The sequence below is a fragment of the Eptesicus fuscus genome, chromosome 7 (assembly GCF_027574615.1).
Source record: "Eptesicus fuscus isolate TK198812 chromosome 7, DD_ASM_mEF_20220401, whole genome shotgun sequence".
Classification (NCBI taxonomy): Eukaryota; Metazoa; Chordata; class Mammalia; order Chiroptera; family Vespertilionidae; genus Eptesicus; species Eptesicus fuscus.
In genome coordinates this window covers 713,707-736,898 of record NC_072479.1, presented here as the reverse complement: position 1 = coordinate 736,898, position 23,192 = coordinate 713,707, and the positions used below count along the sequence as shown (strand labels likewise).

Sequence of the window (23,192 nt, the reverse complement as noted above, 5' to 3'; positions counted from 1 at the left end):
ACCAGGCTTTCTTTTTCTTTCCTTCTAACAGCAGGGACACTTTCTGTTATGGCCCAGATAATATTTTAGGCTCTGTAGGCCACTCAGTCTTGGCCATATGCTCTTTGTTACAATGGCTTCATTCTGATGTTACAGTATGGAAGCAGACAGAGAAAATACACAAATGAATGAGCATGGCTATGTTACAATAAAACTTTGTTTATAAAAACAAGCAGCAGGCCAGATTTGGCCTATGGCCATTATTTACCAATCTTTGTAAATGATTAGAAGTTCTACACCCTTCACTTTTACCAAATGTACATTGCATTTATTAGAATGTACATTCAACTTCTATGACAGGTAATCTAAATATGACTTAAACAAGATTTGTTTATTTCTCTAATTATATGTCAGCAGTCAGCACCCTCAGTCTTGGGAGCCAGGAGCCTATCTTACTGATCCTTGTCACTAAGATAAAGCCCTCACGTGTACCCACATCCTTATGCACACTTCAACCTGTGGACAGGGGAAGGGAGAAGTAGAGGGCAGACCCCTTCTCTTCAGGGACACAGTACAGAGATGTATATATCACGTCTGCCTGCATCTCTTTAATCAAAAGTTACAGGTCACACCTGGCTTACAAAGGAACCTGGGATATGTAGACCAAAAGGACCCAGTTATAAATCCTATAACTACAGAAGACAGGGAGGACAGATATTGGGGGCATCTAGCAGTCTCTGCCAAAACTTTTGAGTTTCTGATTGGCTTCAAGGATTAATTATAATCTATAACTCCTCTCCCAACCAACATAAAACCTTTAGTATATATTTATTTAGCACGTCTAAAATACAGTTTCTATTACTGCCATCTCCATAGATTTGGGTTAACTCCCATGTGAGTTTTTTAGTGCTCCACACATATAATTTAATAGATGTTACTGCTTTATTGATGATCATTTTCTAAAGTCTAAATTAGCTGTTTTAATTTACAAGTCAGAATTCAGCCCTTTAAGAACTCCAGTGCCATAAGAAATACAAGTGAAACTGGGGGTTATGCAGAAACATGTTCTCTGGAGCCCTGTCATCCTTATATCCTTGCATCCTATGTTTTGCTCCATGAAAGCAACTGCAAAAAACAGACTTTCAAGGTGCTGAGATGTGGATATTCCCATCTATTGGGTCACTTATGGTGCCAAGAGACATCTTGGGTCCAAGGAATCAAGATTCTGTTTGAGCCGTTCAGTATTTGGTAAGCTATTAATACAGACTGCTGTTGATGTCTTGCCCATTTACTCCCCTTGGGTGGTGGGTGCTAAACACTGTCTAGGAACTTTCTCAGGTGTACGTGCTTCCAACAATTCAGCATGGCTTAATACCTGATTTGAGATTTTTATTCATTCTCCTGTTTCAACATGCTGGTATAACTAACGTTCAAAGCAGATCGAGAAAGCTTTTAAGGTTTATCACTAATTTTAAGAGGGTTGGATGCCTGAGTAATGCTTCTGACACATAAAATCCCAAATACTCATTAATATGTTCAAATTTAGAGAAAAGATACATCCATTGAACATCCAGTTGGCTCTGAAACTGAAGCAGCAGACATTAAGGACTGTCTAGCCTTCTTGGGCAACATCATGAACTGTGACTTAATATCCTGGTTATGGACAGATGTCTTCTGGGACAGGTTTTAGATAACCTCTCCTCCCTGCTTTTTTATCTCTCCTTTTGGTCTCTCTCACCTTCATCTTTCTTAGTAAGCATGTTTTCATTTGTTTGTTTTGTAAGCATGTTTTTAAAGAATTTAATTATACTTATTTTTGTGACAAGGTGAAGTTGACAGCAGATCTGGGCATGCTCAGCTTGGATCCCTCAGCCACTTTCTTTCATGCTCTGTCTATACCACCTATATCACACTAGTACAATTCTATGGGCAGTATGAAATAAGCCTTCCCCCAATGACAGTAGCAATCTTAAAAAAAAATGAGGCTGCCCAGCCAGCATGGCTCAATGGTTGAGCATCGACCTATGAACCAGGAGATCACAGTTTGATTCCTGGTCAGGGCACATGCCCAGGTTGCATGCTCGATCCCGAGTGGGGGGCATGCAGGTGGCAGCCAATTAATGATTCTCTCTCATCATTGATGTTTTCTTCCCTCTCCCTTTCTCTCTGAAATAAATTTTAAAAACTACATTTTTTAGGAAATGAAGCTGATAAAGCTCAAAAGCTTTTTTTTTTCATTGCCACCTCCTATTACATAACATTCTTGTTCAAGAAAGCAAAACCAAGCCTTTTTGCCTGAACAGGAAGGTTTATAACAGCCTTCCTTATGGTTTGGTCATCAGAAGCAGAAGAAAGGGAGGAAAGTAGCAGAGGTCTCTGCTGAGTTTCCTGACCTTAGAGGGAAATGGATGTAGGGAGTAGGCAGACACCAAGAGGATTTAGTGAAACGCCAAGGAGCTGACAACACTGGTTCTTACATTTCTGACTAAGTTTCTCACATAGGTGAGTAGGTTCTGATTAATAAAATTCACTGTTGTGCGAAAGACATCACGGAGCAAGGATGGTGTGTGATCGGCCACCTTTTTGGCCAACAGCATGGTCAACATCAGCATAGTCTTCTCCTTCTCCATGTCTTTAGGGTAAGTCTGCATGACCTGCTCCAGGGCAGCAGCAAGGCACTCCCTTCTGTCCTGTACAGAGGTGAAAACAGAAGGCTAGGTCACTAATATTCTTCCCTCTTAAATGAAAAGTAGTCCTCCAGTGGAAAGCATGAAGAAACATGCTCTCATTTCACAAGGAAGTATTTACTAAATAGCTAAGGTGGTTGGAAGAGAGAATGAGAAACAATTTAGTGCTGACAGGAGATGGAAAGGGAAGACTGAGATTACTCCCTGGAGTGGAACACTCATTAACCAAATGTGTGGTCACTGAGCATCTTGTGTGCACACTCAACACTGATGGAGCTAAAGAAGCCAAGTTATTCCCTACCTCTGAAGCACTTCAAATCAAGAATTCGTTAACTACCCAAGATATCGCATGCCCAGTTACTGGTGCAGACCTTGCTCGCTAGAGGGAGGGAGGAGGGGCTGCATGTGATATTCCCACCTGGAACAGGCACACCATAGAACATTAGACTTGAGAGGGCCTGCAGGCTCATTACCTTCATGGAGAGTTAACATTGTGGGAAAGGTCCCAGGCAGAACATCACTGGATGCTTACAGATTCTGTGACAGCTGGGGAGACCATCATATGGGATGGGAGGAGACCACTAAAGAGGGGGATAAGCCTTCTTGGAAGCAGGAGACCTGGCCTGATTGAACCTTGGAGGATTAATACATTTCTATGTAGTGAGAGGTACTTGCATTTTTAGCTGGCAGTCAAAAAAATACCTTGGGGTATTTCCCCCACTAAGTTTCCTAGTGTCTTAGACCTATTTTTGTATCCCCACAAGGCTTGGCTAATGATAGAAGCTCTGTAAGTATTAGTATGTAGATTACAACCATGAAGCCAAGAGTAGGAGACTAACATGTTGCTTTTCCTGTCACACCTGGGCAAGTGACTTAAAGTTCTCTGTTGGCATTTTTATTCAGCTCCATAAAACTGAGGAAAGTTATTTCTGGAAGAGTCATCTACATTTTGTTCATCTTTTTAGAGGCTTTTATCCTGAAATTTTGACTCATTCCTAAATGTCAAATAACTTAATTCTTCTGAAAGACAATTAACCATGCTATAATTTCTATTTCCAATGCTTTTGTGGACAGTCATGAATTGAGTTACCTCACTGAACACTGGTTTGTCTGATAGCACACAGAGGGCAGATCTTGTTGGTTAAACTGACAATGCAAAAAGCCCTCACACTTCTCAACCCAGAAAAGGCACCAAAGCGTTTCTCACTTACTTCCTCTGACAGGTTCCCATTCATAAACTGTATTGCCAGGTGATTCACCAGTCTTGGGGGGATTCTGCGGTCCATCCTGTCCCCTATATGGGCAAGTTGCCTGGCGATATTCTGGATGATTTCGTCTTGACTCTCAGAATCTGAATGTTCAGGCAGGAGCAGCAAAGACAAAGCAGACTCAGACATTGGTCCTGTTCTACACCCTCATCCCACTGCACCCCACTGCAGAAAGGAAGGAATTCTGCTTTAAAACAAAGCCAGCTCCCACTTCCACAGCACACCATGCGGGTTGAGGGGGAAGGGGGGAGTCCCCAGAGAATGGCCCTGAATGAGCAGAGAAGTTTGGCTGAAGAAGCAGACTTCTCCCTGAATACAGATTCAACATCTGCCCACAAAAAGTGGCACCCAAGACTATGGGCACCTGAGGAATGAACCTGGCAACAGCCTTAAGGCTGCTAGTTATGTATCCCATCATCTAACAGGTTTCAGACTCAGAAGTTGTTAGGACAGAGGCTCTGCAGTCAGACCGAGTTAGAGCCCCATCACTGCCAATCCCTGGTGACGAGACCTTGACACACCCTCTCCTACCTTCTTCACAGGGCAGCTATGGGGATCACTGCTTTCCCCAGTCGTATCTCACTCAGTAAAACCTCCGTCATCACTCTGACCTAGAAGGCTTTGTACAATCTGCCCAGCCCCTCTAACAGGAACTCTTCCCACTTCTCCAGCTACACTGGCCTCTGTAGAGAGCAGGCTTCTTCTTTAACTTCCTTGGGTCTACACAAATGCCACTCTGTCCAAGATCAAACCCCACTTTCACTGCCACATGCCCTCTTCCACTCCCTTTACGTTCCTTGCCACCACAGTTTCATAGTTTGTCTGTCTGTAGTCTTTGTCTGACTCCCTTCCAGAACGTAAACTTCACAATGGCTCTGATTTTTTTCTACATTTTTTTCTTCTTTAAATCTTTATTGTTGAGAGTATTACCGATTTCCTCCTCTCTCCCCAGCACCCACAGCCTCCCTTCACATGGTTCCCAACCTGCCCCAGGCCTTCACCCTGCTACTCTGTGTCCATGGGTAAGATCTTTGGTTAATTTCTTCCCGCCTCCCTTCTCCCCTTCCCTCTGAGATTCATCAGTCTGTTCCACGCTTCCATGCCTCTGGTTCTATTTTAGTCACCAATTTATTTCATTCATGAGATTTCTTGTTTGGTTATTTTGATTTTTAGATTCAATTATATATATTTGTTGCCATTTCATTGTTCATATTTTTTATCTCTTCTTCTTCATAAACAATATCCTTCAACATTTCCTGTAATACTGGTTTGGTAGTGATAAACTCCTTTAGATTTTTCTTGTTTGTGACGCTCTTTTTTTATTTTATTTCTATCATGTTCCTTCTTATATGTATCAAAACTCATACTGAACAATGAGTTCTGGGTTGCAAAAGAGGCTTTATTTTTAGCACCTGTAGGTAGTTTTTGTCCACAAATTACAAAAACAAATACAAGTGCTATTGTAACGCTCTTTATCTGACCTTTAATTCTAAATAAGAGCTTTGCTGGGTAGACTATTCTTGATTGTAGGTCCTTAATATTGATCACTTTGAATATTTCTTGCCACTCTCTTCTGGCCTGCATAGTTTCTGTTGAGAAATCAGCTGACAGTCATATGGATACTCCCTTGTAGGTAACTAACTGCTTTTCTCTTGCTGCTTTTAAGAGTCTCTCTTTATCTTTAGCCCTTGGCCTTTTAATTTGATGTGTCTTGGTGTGAGCCTCATTGAATTCCTCTTGACTGGGACTCTCTGCACTTCTTGGGACTTGTAAGTCTATTTCTTTCACCAGGTAGGGGAAGTTTTCTGTCATTATTTCTTCATATAGGTTTTCAATATCTTGCTCTCTCTCTGTTCCTTCTGGAACCCCCATAATGAGAATGTTGGTACACTTGAAGTTGTCCCAGAGGCTCCTTACACTATCTTCATATTTTTGGATTCTCTTTTCTTTTTGCTCTTCTGATTGGGTGTTTTATGCTTCCTCATATTCCACATCGTTGATTTGATCCTCAGACTCCTCTACTCTACTGCTGAATCCCTGTATATTATTCTTTATTTCAGTTAGTGTATGCTTAATTTCTGACCTGTCCTTTTTCATGTCTTTGGCATTCTTACTAAAATCCTTGAAAGTCTCATGAAGATCCTTGAGTAAGTTTATAACCATGGATTTGAACCCGTATCCAAAATTTTGCTTTCTCCCATTTGTTTCATTCATGACATGTTTCTTTGTCTCCTCATTTTGGCCGCTTCTCTGTGTTTGTTTCTATGTATTAGGTAGAGCTGCTATGCCTCCTTGAGTTGGAAGAGTGGCTTGTGTAGTAGGTGTCCTGTAGGGCCCAGTGGCTCAGCCTTCCCAGTCACCTGAGCTGGGCACTCTAGGTGAGCCCATGTATGGGCTCTGTGCACAGTCTTGTTGTAGTTGAGTCCTGATTTCTGTTGGTGTCAGTGGGAGGAATTGACCCCCAGGACAATTGGCTATGAGGACCAGTTGTAACTATAGTGGTGCTCACTGAGTCTGCCCCTTGAGTGTGTTGCTTGTGGATGTGTAGAGTTGTAATCTGCTCTGGTCTGAAGCTGTCCACCAGGTGCACTGGCTCTAGGCAAAGTCAGCCACTGCCCGGGGCCACCCGGCAGGAGCTATTGGTTTTGGGCAGCGGGGGGTGCAGCTATAAAGTAAGGCAGGCTTATGTTAGTGCAGGGTCTTGGGCCTTTTATTGATAGTTTGGGGCATGCTGCTCCAGCTGCAGCATGTTTGAGAGATTTTAGCAAAGTCTGAAGGCTGAGCCAGATCAGGCCATTCATATGCAAAAGCCACTGCAAACAGCTTGGGTAGGGCTACAAATTGGATAGGGTGGGGGTCTCAAGGAATCCCCAGTGCAGAGGGCACAGTGTGGGACAAGCTGATGGAAGCTCAGATATGGCTGCCAGTCAGCTCTGTGATGGGGGAGGTCCCAGCACAGAGACAATGACCCCTGCAAGCACCCCTGTCTGGGAAAAAGCTGCTCCCAAGTTCCTGCCTCGATGCCAGACAATCCAGTTCCTCCTCGGATGTGTCTGGGTCCTCCAGAGCCTCACCCTGGCGCTGGGGCAGAGGAAGCAGGACCTGTAAGTTCAGTTCATGCGCCAGCCCTTTAAAAGGAACATCTGGGTTTGCAGCAGCCTCCATGTCACTGAGCCCCAGTCCCCGCTTGTTTCTATAGCTGTAGTTACAGGGACTTCTATTCCCAGCTCTGGAACCCTGGGGATCTGGTGTGGGGCTGGGACCCCTTGCTTCTCCACAGGGACGATCTCCAATCTGATGAAACAAACGGCCCATATGGGTGCTGTTCCAGCCTGTTCCACACCTCTGCCCCTCCTACCAGTCTCAATGTGCTTTCTTCTTTACTTCTCTAGCTGGAGGACTTCCATTCAGCCAGCTTTCAGGTGGTTTTGAATGATGGTTGCTCTGTATTTTATTTTACTTTTAATTTTTTAAATAAATCTTTATTGTTCAGATTATTACAGATGTTCCTCTTTATTCCCCCCATAGCTCCCCTCCACCTGATTCCCCCCACCCCATGCCCTTACCCCCGCCACTGTCCTCATCCATAGGTGTAATATTTTTGTCCAATCTCTTCCTGCACCCCTCATGCCCCCTTCTCCCCAAGAATTGTCAGTCCACTCCCTTTCTATGCCCCTGATTCTACTATGTTCACCAGTTTATTCTGTTCCTCAGATTTTTAATTCACTTGACTTTTAGATTCACTTGTTGATATATATGTATTTGTTGTTCTTAATTTTTATCTTTAATTTTTTCTTCTTCTTCCTCTTCTTAAAGAATACCTTTAAGCATTTCATATAATACTGTTTGGTGGTGATTAACTCCTTTAGCTTTTTCTTATCTGTGAAGCTCTTTATCTGCCCTTCAATTCTGAATGATAGCTTTGCTGGGTAGAGTAGTCTTGGTTGTAGGTTCTTGGTATTCATCACTTGGAATATTTCTTGCCACTCCCGTCTGGCCTGCATAGTTTCTGTTGAGAAATCAGCTGATAATCGTATGGGTGCTCCCTTGTAGGTAACAGTTTTTCTCTTGTTGCTTTTAATATTCTCTTTGTCTTTTGCCCTTGGCATTTTAATTATGATGTGTCTTGGTGTGGTCCTCTTTGGATTCCTTTTGTTTGGGGTTCTGTGCGCTTCCTGGACTTGTAAGTCTATTTCTTTCACCAGGTAGGGAAAGTTTTCTGTCATTATTTCTTCTAATAGGTTTTCCATATTTTGCTCTCTCTCTTCTTCTGGCACCCCCATAATTCTGATGTTGGTACACGTGAAGTTGTCCCAGAGGCTCCTTACACTATCTTCATATTTTTGGATTCTTTTTTCTTTTTGTTTTCTGGTTGGGTGTTTTTTGCTTCCTCATATTTCAAATCTTTGGTTTGATTCTTGGGGTCCTCTAGTCTACTGTTGGATTTCTGTATATTATTATTTATTTCAGACAGTGTATGCTTAATTTCTGACTGGTCCTTTTCCATTTTTTTGGCATTCTCATCAAGATTCTTGAAGGTCTCACTAAGTTCCTCGGAGGTCTCACTATGTTTCTCGGTGGTCTCTAGAAGATTCTTGAGTAACCTTACAATTGTGGTTTTGAACTCTATATCCATTAGTTTGCTTTCCTCCATTTCTTTCATTCGTGACATGTTTCTTTGTCTCCACATTTTGGCTTCTTCCCTGTGTTGATGGAGTGGCTTTGTGTGGTAGGTGACCTATAGGGCCCAATGGCTCAGCCTCCCCAATCACTTGAGGTGGACACTCTTGGTGCACCCCTTTGTGGGCTGGGTGCACAGTCTTGTTATAGTTAAGCTTTGATTGCTGTTGGTATCACTGGGAGGAACTGACCTCCAGGCCAATTGGCTGTGCGGATCAGCTGTGTCTATAATGGAAGAACTGCTGTGCTGGAGACATCCTTATGGGGCAGGACTTGCTTCAGTGGGGCTTTGGTGCTCACTGAGTCTGCCTCTTGAGTGTGTCACTTATGTATGTGAGGAGTTGAAATCTGATGTCATCTCACACTGACCACTAGGTACACTGGCTCCTGGATCTCCAAGGAGGTGCAAGTCAGCTACTATCAAAGGCCACCCAGCAGGAGCTACAGCAAGATCTGTAGATTTCTCCTCTTTGTTTGGGGTTTGGAAGTTTTGGAGCTCTCTGACCCAGCTGCAATTTGTTAGGTTAAGCTGCGAAAGGGCAGGCAATTCATATGCAAAAGCCACTGCGCACAGCTTGGGTGGATTTGTAAATTGGGTGGGGCAGAATCTCAGGGAATCACTAGGGCATAGAAAACAGCAATGGCTGCCAGTCAGCCGTTTCTGCATCTCTGCGTCTCTACGTTTCCGCGTTCCCACATCCAGCCCCATTGCAGTAAACGATTCCTGCGAGAAAGCCACCCTCACTTTCGGACCCAATGCCAGACAGTCCAGTTTCTCTCCGTAGGATTCTGGGTCCCCAGAGTCTCGCCAGAAACTGGAGTTCAGAGCAGTCAGGGGTTTGTATCTCCCTTCCGAATGAAAAAAAACAGCACACCCAGTCGCCAGCCCGATTTGCACCTCTGTTTTTCTGCGCCTCTGCACCTTCTACCCAGTCTCAATGAGCTTTTTTCGTTCCTTCTAGTTGTAGAACTTCTACTCAGTCAGCTTTCCCATGGTTCTGGGTGATAGTTGTTTTGTCTTTTAGTTGTAGTTTTGGTGTGGTTGTGAGAGGCAGCATTTACAGGTGTTTACCTTATGCCACCATCTTGGTTTTCCGGTTGCTCTGTATTTTAGTTGTAATTTTGATGTGGTTGTAGGAGGCAGCAAGTACCTGCCATTTTGGTCCTCTCAGGGCTCTGATTTTTTAATGTTTTGTTTATTGCCAAACATGCAGTACTGAGAACAATGCAAGGCACACAGAAGATACTAAATAAACAATTTTATGAATGAATGAATAAGTGAATGAACCCTGTACCTAGCTCCTAGTAGATTTTCAATAAATGCCAACTATTGTTATTTCTCCAATTAAATCTTATGCCGTGGAACTTCACTTCTTGAACTTAATTCGTTCCAGAAGGCTGTTCAAAAAGCAATTTGTTCGAAAACATCATTTTTCCCCATTAAAAGTAATGTAAATTGAATTAATCCATTCCAAATCCCTAAATCATTCCCTCTTTTAATCTACTCAATTGCCTGTGATGGATGTTTCCTTAGCATTTTCACACATTCCTTAGCAACATCAGCACTCTTGATGGCCTCTTTACGTTTTAAAATTGTGCTAATCATCGATTACAGTCTCTCCTCACCCCATTTTCACTGTCCTCCAGTCCACTCTCAATAGTATACTTGGGCCAGCAAGGCACCTAGAGGTGAAGATGAGAGGGCATTGAGAGGAGTGAGTGCCTCCTTACATTTTGTGCCCTGGGTGTTTCATTTGCCTCACTGTGGCACATGAGTATCAATATGACATCACTTTCTTACTCAGAATTTGCCACATGCTCAACTCTGCTGAAGTGACAAGTTACCATCCAGCCTTAAATCACCCTGAACTTCAATTATTCCCTTCAAATACTCTAGTTAAACTCAACTATTCACAAGACCTTTCCCAGGCCCTGGCCTTTTGATCTTCAGGGTTTTGCTTAAGCCAGTGATGGGCAACCTTTTGAGCTTGGTGTGTCAAACTTCACCAAAAAACTGAGCATAACTCGGGTAATGTGTCACTTTGAGGAAAAAACATTATTTCGCAAATGTTTCATCCTCAGGAGCAGCAAATGTTTCATCCTCGGCATGCAGCTGCCTCAGCGGCCGCGTGTCATCAGAAATGGCTACGCGTGTCAGTGCTGACACGCGTGTCATAGGTTCGCCATCACTGGCTTAAGCTATTGCCATTCCCTCTTCCCAATCTCCAGAGCAAAACTACACAGCTTCACAGCTCAGCTCAAATTCCATTGCAGCCATGACATTTCTCCTGATTTCCCAGAGAATGAAGTACTCACTACTTTCTCCATAGCTCCCACAGCACTGACTCTGCCTCACTAATTTCCCTAGGCATTTCTCCCATTTCAGCAATTTCAGGAGTTATGGCTGATTCATCTATGTGCAGCTGAGTGAATAAATTCACCATGAAATTTGTAGTGGCCAGAGCCTCTATTCTGCCCTTTTCTTCCAAATCTTGTCAGGTACTTACTACCAGAGGGAGAGGTTAAGTGTACAGCCCCATAATCAGTTTTAAAAATGCCATTTGAGTCAAGTCAGGCTTTCCAGTCTACAAGAAAGGGATGTTACAGAACAGCAAAGGAGAGCCCAGGGGACAGCCTCTAGTGGTAGTTACTCTTATTAGCAGTTTCTGCCAGCAAAGCCATTCCTGCCCCTCCCTTCTTAAACCTTCCCCAAAGGGTCCAGGTGCTCTTATTCCAGTTTAGGGCCAGAAGATATGCTAGCTGGATTCTAAGGCAGCTAACATCTGGCACACCTTGGCTAGTGGGGAACTCTTATTACACATCCCTATCCACCAGCTGTGAGAGAGAGCTAGGGGTCCCAAGGCTGGATGGGCTGCTGGTCTCCCAAGACCACCAGAGGGCAGTGCAAAAACCCAGAGATGTAAGGGTAGCAGGATTTCAGTCCTGCTCCTAAGTAGGGAGGCTTAGGGTCTAGGTCAGGCATCCTCAAACTATGGCCCACGGGCCACATGCGGGTGTTTTTGCCGTTTTGTATTTTTACTTCAAAATAAGATATGTGCAGTGTGCATAGGAATTTGTTCATAGTTTTTTTTTAAACTATAGTCCGGCCCTCCAATGGTCTGAGGGACAGTGAACTGGCCCCCTGTTTAAAAAGTTTGAGGACCCCTGGTCCTTAGAGTCACGTTAGGCTTTTAAGGCAGTGAATCTAACCAGGACATACACCAAAGTCTCCCACCCTAGAACACACTGGTTCAGGCAGCTGGAGTAGGGGCCAGGGACCAGGCATTTTGAAAAAGTTTCTCTTGGAATTCCAATGTGCACACTACTGAGGGCCACTGTTCCCTAATCTGGGAATGGCTAAGCATTCAACATGCTCCTCAGCCTTGCTCCCTCAGCCATCTGCTTGGGATAGTCTCCATCAATGAAGGCAGCATCAGCAGTTAGGAGGAGTAAAATTGAAGTTGGAGGAAGCACAAGGATATGGGTGAGGAAAGGTGAAAGAAGTCTGGAAACTGTAATGTACCGAGAGGCAGTAGCAACCATGGGAGGATGGGGCCCAGCTCAAGGAAAGAGGCCTGGCCCGTCATTTGGGGCTTGTATTTATGCTTTTCTGGGCCTCAGTTTCTTCATTTGGAAATGATATTCAGAATACTTCAATGCCACATCCTATCTAATAAAAGAGTAATATGCAAACTGACCATCACTCCAACACACAGATGGATGCCCCCATGTGGACACAAGATGGCCGCCATGAGATAGCCAGCAGGGGAGGGAAGTTGGAAGGGACCAGGCCTGCAAGAGAGGACAGTTGGGAGGGACCAGGCCTGCAAGGGAGGGCAGTTTGGGCCGATCAAGCCTGCAGGGGAGGACAGTTAGAGGTGACCAAGCCGGCAGAGGAGAGAAGTTGGGGGCGACCAGGCCTACAGGTGAGAGCAGTTGGGGGGGGGGGAACAGGCCTGCAGGGGAGGGCAGTTAGGGGCAATCAGGCTGGCAGGGGAGCAGTTAGGCATCAATCAGGCTGGCAGGGGAGTGGTTAAGGGGTGATCAGGCTGGCAGGCAGAAGTGGTTAGGGGCAATCAGGAAGGCAGGCAGGCGAGCATTTGGGAGCCAGTAGTCCTGGATTGTGAGAGGGATGTCCGACTGCCCGTTTAGACCCGATCCTACTGGGATCGGGCCTAATCGGGCAGTCGGAAATCCCTCAAGGGTTCCCAGATTGGAGAGGGGGCACGCTGGGCTGAGGGACACACACCCCTGCACGAATTTTGTGCACTGGGCCTCAAGTCCTAATATATAAAAACCCGGCGTCGTAACGATCAGTAACAACCAAGCCTCGACCAACAGGAAGTCAGTCCTGTCGGCGCAGTGCCCCAGCACTAACTGCTGAGGAGGCTGCGAATCAGGGCCAGAGAGAGGCCTGAAGAGAGAAGCAGGGACTGATCCATTGCCTCTGAGGCAGCTTTTGACCAGCACTTGCCTTTCTCTTTCTCTCCCAGTCTGGCCAGCAGCCTCGCCTCCATTTATTTATTTTATTTTTTTTATCGCCTCCATTTCTCTCCAGGCCTCCACCGGGGCTGCTGATCAGCCCCGCCTTTCTGATCAGGCCCTGTTGATAGGCCCAGAGACACCAATTGGCATAGGAACTGACAAATCAGAACCAAATCTGGGCGCTGTGAAGAACTAATGGCTGCCTAGGAGGGGGAGCTTCTGATGCCGACTGTCATAGACACCGACCAATCAGAACCAAATGTGGGTACTGTGGGGAGCCAATGGCTGCCTAGGAGGTGGAGCTTTTGATGCTGACTAGCATAGAAACCAACCAATGAGAACCAAATCTAGGTGCTGTGGCGAGCCAGTGGCTGCCTAGGAGGCAGAGCTTTTGACACTGCCTGGCATAGAAACTGACCAATCAGAACCAAATCTGGGTGCTGTGAAGAACCAATGGCTGCCTAGGAGGCGGAGCTTCTGATGCCAACAGTCATAGACACTGACCAATCAGAACCAAATGTGGGTGCTGTAAAGAACCAATGGCTGCCTAGGAGGTGGAGCTTTTGATGCTGACTGGCATAGAAACCGATCAATCAGAACCAAATCTGGCTGCTGTGGGGAGCCAATGGCTGCCTAGCAGGTGGAGCTTTTGACACTGACTGACATTGAAACTGACCAATCAGAACCAAATTGGCCAGCAGAGGCGGGCAGTTGGGGGTGAGATCAGGCCTGCAGGGGAGGGCCATTGGGAGCGAGATCAGGCCGGCAGTGGAGGGCAATTGGGGGCAACCAGGCCGGCAGGGGAGGGCAGTTAGGGGCAATCAGGCAGGCAGGCAGAGGCAGTTAGGGGAAACCAGGCCAGCAAGGTAGGGCAGTTAAGGGTGATCAGGCTGGCAGGCAGAGGCAGTTAAGGGCGATTGGGCAGGCAGGCAGGTGAGAATTTAGGAGCCAGCGGTACCAGATTGGGAGGGGGATGTCCAACTGCCGGTTTAGGCCCGGTCCCTATGGGCCTAAACCGGCAGTCGGACATCCCCCAAGGGGTCCCCAATTGGAGTGGGTGCAGGCTGGGCTGAGGGAAGCCCCCTTCCGTGCATGAACTTTGTATACCGGGCGTCTAGTAATATATATATATATATATATATATATATAAATGTAAGGTGCTATACAGATATAGTCATTATAAAGAAACTGAGTGGGTTTTCAACTAATTGGAAACTCAGCTAGGCTTGCTCCTCTGGAGGAACCAAGTATCACATGACACAAACATCAATGGTGGACTAACAACACACAGGTGGAGCTGAACCCAAAGGTCTCTTCTAGCACTCTGGATCCCTAAATGCCACTGGTGACAGCAAGGCAGAAAAGACTGGGCCCGATGCTTACCTGTCTCCTGGCCTTCTAGGACAAAGTGGCTGTACTGGCTGCCATCGGTCTGCAGTTCATCATCATGGTTTTCCCGTAGGCAAGCTGGCACATATAGGTCATGGCCCAACCCCTGCAGCTCTTTTTGGAAATTGTAGTTGGAGCAGTTTTGAAGGAAGCCAAACACCAGCAAGTCTGTAATGCGCTCATCCTGGAGCTCTGAACCATTGCTGCCCTAAGATGAAAGGGGGTCAGGAAGGCTGAGCTGGCAGAAGGGCTCTGGGTACAGTGGGGCCCCAAATAGCCTCACTAGCCCAAGAGACCTGAATAACCCTGTGGGCACAACAGTCCTGCAAGAGATCTCAGAGGGCAGAGACCAAGTCTGCAATACCTTGTGTAGAGGCCAAAGAGAAAGCTCCAATTCTGCACAAGTTGGTTATCTACCATTTAACTGACATCCTGACAACATCTAGCTGGAGTAAGCTTGCTTTTGGGGTAGGAAGCCCAAAGGCTGTTTTAGGACGTCAAGTAAATATCATCATGTAGAAAACACCCTTGCTTTTGCCAAGTCCCATGTGTCTTTTACCAAACTGAGCCCAGCCTTACTGGCCATGCATCCAGCAGTTAGAAGCTCATTCTTCTCCATAATGTCCTTTATGTGCCCAGTATGGTATTGTGCAAACAGCAGATTTTCAATAAATACTGGTAGTAGTAACCAGATACTCTCTCCCCTTGAGCAGGCTTGAGGGGACATGCCTCTTAATCAAAAACCACAGAGAGCACAGCTCCTGCTCCAACCCAAAGGGGCTGGTGATGGTGGCCCAGCAGCTCTCCATCCGTGAGCAGTACTACAGCAGTAGCTCAGTTCAGCCTCTGTGCTATGGGAGACAGAGTGGACATTTCTGGTGTGCTGACTGCATTTGGGGCAGTGTTCTTGACAAACACAGGTGAGCACTTGTGGCTCAGAAGTCAGGTGTGCTCAGAAAAATCAAAGATCTAGGATGAAAGAGGGAGTAATCTGGAAGGCCAGGAATCCAAAGATCTGCCCAGATAATGCAAAGCTGATATGCTGGATGATATGAGGTCAGTAGAAAATGAAGGTGCAGGCAAAATTTATTTCTATATTCTAAGTCCGTAGTAGTTTCCTTTTTAAAAAATATATTTTCTTATTGATTTTTAGAGATAAAAGGAGAAGGAGAGAGAGAAAAATAAATGTAAGAGAGAAACATCGATCAGCTGCCTCCTGCACGCCCCCTACTGGGGATCAAGCCCTCAACCTGAGCATGTGCTCTGACCAGGAATGGAACCTTCAACCTTTTGGTGCATGGGACAATGCTCAAACAACTGAGCCATACCGACCAGGGCAGTCCTTAATATTTTTCATGAGAAAATTCAGAAAACATTTAGAGGACAGTTTTTAGGAGGCAAATAGTTTTCAATAAAATGCATAAAATAAAATGCTTATATGTTGTTATTCAGCCTTTAGCTCTCTAAAATTATTCCTAAAAAAAAATGGGGAGCCCAGCTGGCATGGCTCAGTGGTTGAATGTTGACCTATGAACCAGGAGGTCACAGTTTGATTCAGGTCAGGGCACATGTCCAGATTGTGAGCTCGATCCCCAGTAGGGGACATGCAGGAGGCAGCTGACCAATGATTCTCTCTCACCATTGATGTTTCTATCTCTCTCTCCCTCTCCCTTCCTCTCTGAAATCAATAAAGATATCTTTAAAAGAGGGGGTGGTAATGTTATACAAAAGCTCTACTGTCAAGCCCTGGCCAATCTGGCTCAGTGGTTTAGTGTCAGCCCACAGTATGATTCCACGGTTGCAGGTTAGATTTCAGGTTTGATTCCCAGCTGTGGGGAAGGCAACCAGACCATGTGCCTCTCTCACATCAGTGTTTCTCTCTCTCTCTCTCTCTCTCCCCCTGCCCTCCCTCCCTCCCTTCCACTCTGTCTGAAAATCAATGGAAAAAATAGCCTTGCGTCAGCATTTAAAAAACACACACAAAAAAAAACCTTGCCCTGGCTGGTTTGGCTCAATGGATAGAGCATTGGCCTGCGGACTGAAGGGTCCTGGGTTCGATTCCAATCAAGGGCACATACAGTCGTGGCTTGGTCCCCAGTGGTGGGTGTGCAGGAGGCAGCCAATCAGTGATTTTCTCTCATCATTGATGTTTCTATCTCTCCCTCTCTTTTCCTTTTATTAGATAGGAGATATATCTAATTAGATTAGATATATCTCCTATCTAATAAAAGAGTAATATGCAAATTGACTGTCACTCCAAGACACAACTATCAAATCTTTTATCTTTTTGAGATACCCATTTTAACTTTCATTACTGGAAGGATCAAAAAAGGTCATACTATCACTGGTTCTTATTTGTTCTTAGAGTTCAATACTGTCAGTCTTCTGAGCCTACTGCCTATTCTGTGGAACAGTCCAGCCTATTTATTAGAATGGAGTCTGTTCATACTGCTTCTCAGCCAGCCTGGTGCTCAACATTTGGCTGCATGGTCATTCTTGGCTTCTTCCTCCCTGCCAATTCTATTCTTTTAATTTTCCATGGCAAAAGCCAAGATTACTGTAGTCATATTTGATAAGCTGATCTGGCATAATGGGTAGCAACAACTGCTCTGCATCCAGACTTTGGACACTTATTTATCAACCTCTAGATCGAAAGGAAGTCCTCAGGCAAAAACTGCCTATATTAGTTTTCTGGGCTATTGAAACAAAATACCACAAGCTGAGTGTTTTCTCTCATAGTTCAGGAAGCTAGAAGTCTGAAATCAAGGTGTCAGCAACATCGGGTCCTTGTGGGGCTCTGATGCAGAACCTGTCCCATGCCTCTTTCCCTGCTTCTGGTGGCTCCCAGCAGTGCGTGGTGCTCCTTGGATGTTAAGCACATCACTCTACTTTCAGTCTGTCTTCACATGCCAGTGTCCCTCTGTGTCTCTATACAATACGAAACTCTATCTCCTCTCATAAAGACACCAGTCATTGGATTAGGGCCTGCCCCAATCCAGGATGGCCTGATGTTAACCTGATTTCCAAATAAGGTCACAATCACAGGTACTTGTGCTTAGCACTTAAACGTTTCCTTTTGGGGAACACAGTTCACCCCACAACACTGCCCCAGTCTTCTCCGTAACCAGTACATCACCAAGAGGTGGAAATGAAGCCTGTCCTTGACTTTCTAAGCTCCTCCTGGTCTCACTACAATTATTTGACAGTGAGCTTTTTTAAAATATATTTTTATTGATTTCAGAGAGGAAGGGAGAAGGAGAGAGAGAGAAACATCAATGATGAGAGAGCATCATTAGTTGTCTGCCTCCTGCACGCCCCACACTGAGGACTGAGCCCAAAACCCAGGTATGTGCCCTGATTGGGAACTGAACCTATAAACCTCGTTCATAGGTCAACACTCAACCCGTGAGCCACCATCGGCCAGGCACTCGATAGCTTTTAAATGGTCTCAAATCAGAAAGCCTCCTTGACCCTGGCCGGTAGCTTAGTTGGTTAAGCGTCATCCTGATTCACCATGGTTGTGGGTTCAATCCCCAGTCAGGGCACATACAATAAGCAATCAAGAATGCATAAATAAGTGGAACAACAAATCTATATTTCTCTCTCTCTTTCCCCCTTTCATCTCTCTCCCTCTCTCTAAAGTCAATCAATCAAAAATTTTAAAAATAAAGAAAAAGAACAAAGAAAGCCAGGCAGAAGGTATAGGAGGAGGGCTGGAGAGCAAAAGGGAAAAGCAGGCGAGTGGGAAAGGACAGAGGTGAGAGGGACTTTCTCTCCTCTGTTTATTGCACCCCAGTCAGCTGGAAATGTGAGGCCCCTTCTACAGGACTGTCACACAAGGTGGGCTGGTCTTACTGGTCTTAAGCATAAAGAACAAGCTGGTCTCAGCTGCCCTTGCTTCCCACATCCCTCCTCCAGAAGCATCTGACCTTGGGATCCATGGCACAGGCAGCTGGAGGCTTGACTGGATTCTGGCTCACAGGTGTCCAAAGCAGCAGACTGGAAGGAGACACACAGACACACAGGGTGGGTGCTGGGTCCCTGTAGAGATAGCCCTCTGGGATCCTCCTGAAAGAATCAAGAATGCTGTCCTGAGCCCTGGCTCTGAGGCACTCCAGCCCCACAGTGGGCTCCCCTCACCATCCCACCAGCTTGCCTTGGATGGCCACTTTCCTCAGTAGAGACTTGCCAAGGTGCTGAGGGCATCCCAGGCTCCACCCCTCCACACTCAGGGTCCACTCTTCCATCCAGCTCATGATCCTAAGACCTCACTGAGCAGGCAAGGAGAGCAGTCTGATTATGAATACTATTTAAGTAAATACTTACATTAGTGAGTTTCCTACAAGAATAAACTTAGCTAATAAAGCATACCTAGAAGTTTTCAGGAAATCCATTTTATTTTTACACTAATAGGGCCACTACAACAACTATTCCTTCTACCAACAAAAGTGAAAGGAGTTTTAGGAATAAAAATGGCAGGTTTAGGGAGTTTAAGAACAAAGAGGGTCCATGGGGGAGGAATGCATAGGTGAGGGCTGGGAGCTGCCAGAAGGCACACAGTCACAGAGGGAGAAGAAGTGCCACAGCTAAGGGGAGAAGAAGACATCCATTCCCAGAAGATGGGGAAACCACAGGGTATGGGAGAAAGAGGAAAACATCCCTTCACAGGAGATAGAGAAATGTTACAAGAGAAGGGGGAGAGGAAGAGGGGGCACTACGTGGGGCTTGGGCTTTGAAGCTACAAAAAGAGTGACCAATTGGAAGGCAGCCTCAAGAAACATAGAACTGCAGCCTTTATAAACCTTAGCAAAAAAGAACTCAGTGGGTTACCCCCTTGGGACCCCCTCCCTTCATGGGAGTCTGTATTTGCTTCCAATAAATTTTCACCCTTTTCATCTACCACCTTTTGTCCATGGCTTAATTCTTCTAATCCATCTGGACAAAGACCCAGGAAAGAAATCACCCTTGCATCCTGCTCAGGAAAACAACCCAAATCAAAAGCACCCACCCATCCCCTCAGCATACTAGTGCAACGGTTCTCAGAGCTCCACACTATCACCACCTTGTTCCACAGACCAAGCACAGTGCTGATGTTGACTCAGTAGATGAGGAGATAAGGTTTGGGGAGTAAGAGACAGCCAGGCAGGTCAGTTCTCTCCACAGGCCAGATAAGATAATTTGTTCATATAGAAAGAGTTCCTATAAAATGTTTATAACAAAAGAGAAAGAACGCATAGTTGATAATTACACAAAAGATTAAAGTTCCATATGGCATATATTCCAACTAAATAAACCATCATAAACAACTGACCAGACAAAAGTCAACTGAGGTTTGAATTAAAAAGGTTACATCCATAAAATGGAATATGAGATCTGTGAGTGCATCCATACAGAGATGTCCAAACAAACCGAACAAAGTGAGTAGACTATGGAGCTCGCCTCAGCACGGAGACTTGCCAAGGTGCTGAGAGCGTCCCGGGCTCCACCCTCCAGCCTCAGGGTCCACTCATTTTAATCCTATTTTAAAATGCATTTGCCTGTGTTTGTGTGTGTTTAAACAAAATATTAGGTGGCACCAAATGAAAAGATTATTGTGTAGGGCAAAACCTGTCAAATCTGGCAAATTCTTGCAGCTCCTAAATACACAGGCCGTAAAAAAACAAAGAACAGACAACCATTTGTCTTCAGTAAAAAAAAGAGCAAGATTCTATCGCCCACCTTTGCACTCGGATGTCGAGTGTGGCTCGACACTGTTAGCATTAGAATAAAGGAATCGAGAAAAAAGCGAGTGCAAAGGGCTAACCAAGCACCATGCAAACCTCAAGGTCACTCAACATTATACCCCATCCATCCCTGGCCCACCACTTAATCACCTATCTGACTTTGAGGTGGCACTCATTTTGAGCTTGTTTAATGCAGGCACAGTGTCTAGGGCTAGAAGAACAATGGTACAAATGACCCACGGGTCCCTTGGCCTGGCCGGCAACTGAGGCCTATCAGGGAACTGGCTGGCTGGGGGGAGGGGCCCCGGAAGGTTGGACAGCCAGTCCCAGATCGGGGCCTATTGGCAGGGGGTAGGGACCACAAGAGGTTGGCCTCATGGGGGGAGGGACCTCAGGAAGTTGGCTGGGGGGAGGGGCTAGAGGAGGTTGACTGTGGGAGTGCACTGACCACCCCCTGGTCATAGTGACTGGTTGGCCTGTCGTTCCAGTTGTTTGTCATAATGGTCGCTTAGGCTTTTTTTTTTTTTTTTTTTAAATATATTTTATTTATTTTTTTACAGAGAGGAAGAGAGAGGGATAGACAGTTAGAAACATCGATGACAGAGAAACATCGACCAGCTGCCCCCCGCACACCCCCCACCGGAGATGTGCCCGCAACCAAAGGTACATGCCCTTGACCGGAATCAAACCCGGGACCCCCCAGTCCGCAGGCCGACGCTCTATCCACTGAGCCAAACCGGTTTCGGCCGCTTAGGCTTTTATATACAGTAGGTCCTCAGGTTACGTCAGAGATCCGTTCCTATGGTGCAACGTAACGCAATTTTCGCCGTAAGTCGGAACCCACCTACATAAGCACCTACGTCACTCACATGGAGCACATACACAGCAGTAATGAAGTGAAACAGTAAAAAAAATTTAAAAGAAAGATAATAATTCCTGACCTTTACTTGTGGTAAATAAATAATAAAAAACATAAAGCACATATGTACATACGTCAAAATGAAGGAACGTTTTTTTTAAAATAAACGGGAGATGGCGACATAACCACGAAATGACATACATAGAGTCTGATGTAACCCAAGGACTGCCTGTATATATAGAAAGATATTTTTATATATAGATTGAGGCAAAAGTAGGTTTACAGTTGTTTGTATGGAAAATAATACAATTTAACCAGTTAACTGCCACGATATTTTGAGTTGAATTAGAAAAGGTTTGCCACTTGCATCTATAGACACTTATGGCGTACAAATGGTTAATAATAACACAGGAATAAACTCTTTTTCACGTAATCACAACTGTAAACTTACTTTTGCCCCACCCTGTACATAAGGATAAAAATAAAGACATAGATATAGAGTAGTATGTAGAAGCCAACCCAGACTGGAGATCCAGAAGAGAAAGTGCCACCTGAAAAAGAGAAGCAGGACAGAGAGCTAGTCCACTTTCCTGGGCCTTGGTGTTGAGGAAAGAGTAAAGGAACAAAAGGAGCCACCACAACTAAGTTAACAAAATCACTTAAACCAACATGGGCTGAAACATGGGGAATAGTTTTTTTGTTTCGTTTCTGAGAACAAGTTTTTTTGTTCCTCCCCTTCCCTTCCCTTCCCTTTCTTTCCCAGGAAGTGAAGGGGTTCATGGGGGAGGCTACTGAATCCTCAGTGGCAGCTCAGTGACTGGGGCCAGGAATAGATTTTATTTACATTAACTAGCCTTTTGAACTTTTCAGTTATGCACTGATGCATGGCCATGTATCAATCCTATAGATAACCCTCTGAAAAACTAAGGAAGGAATGTCCACATGTCCAGACCACTGGACATCTGGAAGATTACCATCTTGGACCAATCCAGAAGCTAAGATTCTCCCCTAGAATGTACTTTTTACTATCCTTAACGTTTTCCTTTTCTTTGGAACACCTGGCAATACTCCCTCAGTTGCAAATGTTAAGACCCTTGAATAAAACTTTGTCATTTAATTCTAGTGAAGCCTCCTGATTTATTTAGACTTAGTCCACAGTGTACTCCTCAGTAAAATAATGAGTTTGGAGAAGGTGGATTCCCTTTTTCTCCCCCTAATTAAATGAACACATATTAAAGATTTTATTCAACTCACCATTTAATGGAGGAAACAATAAGATGTTAAAACCATTAAAAGGAATTAATATTCCTTTAGACCTATACCTACAGGCAAAGCGAAAGCCAAAATGAATTTATGAATAGATGCAAAACTGGTCAATATCCACAAGGAGGTCCATTTATCAGTTTTCTGCAACTTAGAGACATAAAAAACTCCAAGTCAACAAAAAGCAAAGAAAACCTAAAAGGGTGCTCTAACAAGAACATCAAGTTATTTTTTTATTTGGGGGTGGGGGTTGGGGACATCTTAAATGTTCCACAATTTTTCCTGACTGCCTACAATAATGATCTCAAAGGTTATTCTTTGACACAAAAAAAAGGGCTGCTCTCATTGCATTAGCCTGGGAACTGCCATCTATGCAGCAAGAGTGTTAATTACCACCTAAGCCTCTTTATGTTTAGAGTCATGCAATACTGAACAACTACTTGGGGCACAAAGTCAACTTCTGCCATAAATTTTCATAAGGGATCTCAGATTGGACTTTAAGCATCTCTATTACTTGTTATCCTGAAGGTAAGAAACCAAATCTAAGCAATTCCACCAGGTTCCACTTGCATTTCCTATAAATGTGAGTGAATTCCTCTGTGGAAATAAAGGAAGCTCAACCAAATGGGAACAAGAGTTATTTATTCAGACACTTGCATTTGGAAGAGACTCGAAGGCAGGCTGAGGAGGGAGGAAGATTTAATTGGGAAAGAAGGCTTTGGGTGTGCCCCATAGGAGGCTGATGGCCTGGGGTAGCTGGAGATAGCGGACTATGAGCAGGGCCCTTAGGTGACTGGTCAGGGTGCGTGTCTGGCTTTCTTGGGGTGGCCCTAAACTGAAAGCAGGGACAAAAAAACAG

The 23,192-nt window shown here is 45.0% G+C and overlaps 1 protein-coding gene and 1 non-coding gene across 7 annotated transcripts in view; both read right to left on the bottom strand.

The window, feature by feature from the left end:
* BID (BH3 interacting domain death agonist) overlaps positions 1 to 23,192 on the bottom strand; it is a 37,925-nt gene that overhangs the window by 707 nt on the left and 14,026 nt on the right. Inside the window, exons 1-5 of one of the 6 annotated variants that reach the window (XM_028137986.2) lie at positions 18,645 to 18,759; positions 18,418 to 18,556; positions 14,483 to 14,696; positions 3,878 to 4,017; positions 2,457 to 2,669 (exon numbers count right to left, since the gene is read on the bottom strand). In XM_028137986.2, coding sequence (XP_027993787.2) covers positions 2,457 to 2,669; positions 3,878 to 4,017; positions 14,483 to 14,696; positions 18,418 to 18,556; positions 18,645 to 18,694 — 756 coding nt within the window. In that variant the 5' untranslated portion in view covers positions 18,695 to 18,759. Of the gene's footprint in view, positions 1 to 259; positions 2,670 to 3,877; positions 4,018 to 14,482; positions 14,697 to 18,417; positions 18,557 to 18,644; positions 18,760 to 23,192 lie in introns of those variants that run through there. The other 5 variants (XM_054718663.1, XM_054718664.1, XM_054718661.1 and 2 more) reach the window with 5 other exon arrangements.
* On the bottom strand, positions 5,269 to 5,393 carry LOC114229367 (small nucleolar RNA SNORA40). Its single transcript, XR_003615457.1, has one exon. It is a non-coding gene; the product is annotated as a small nucleolar RNA SNORA40 (small nucleolar RNA).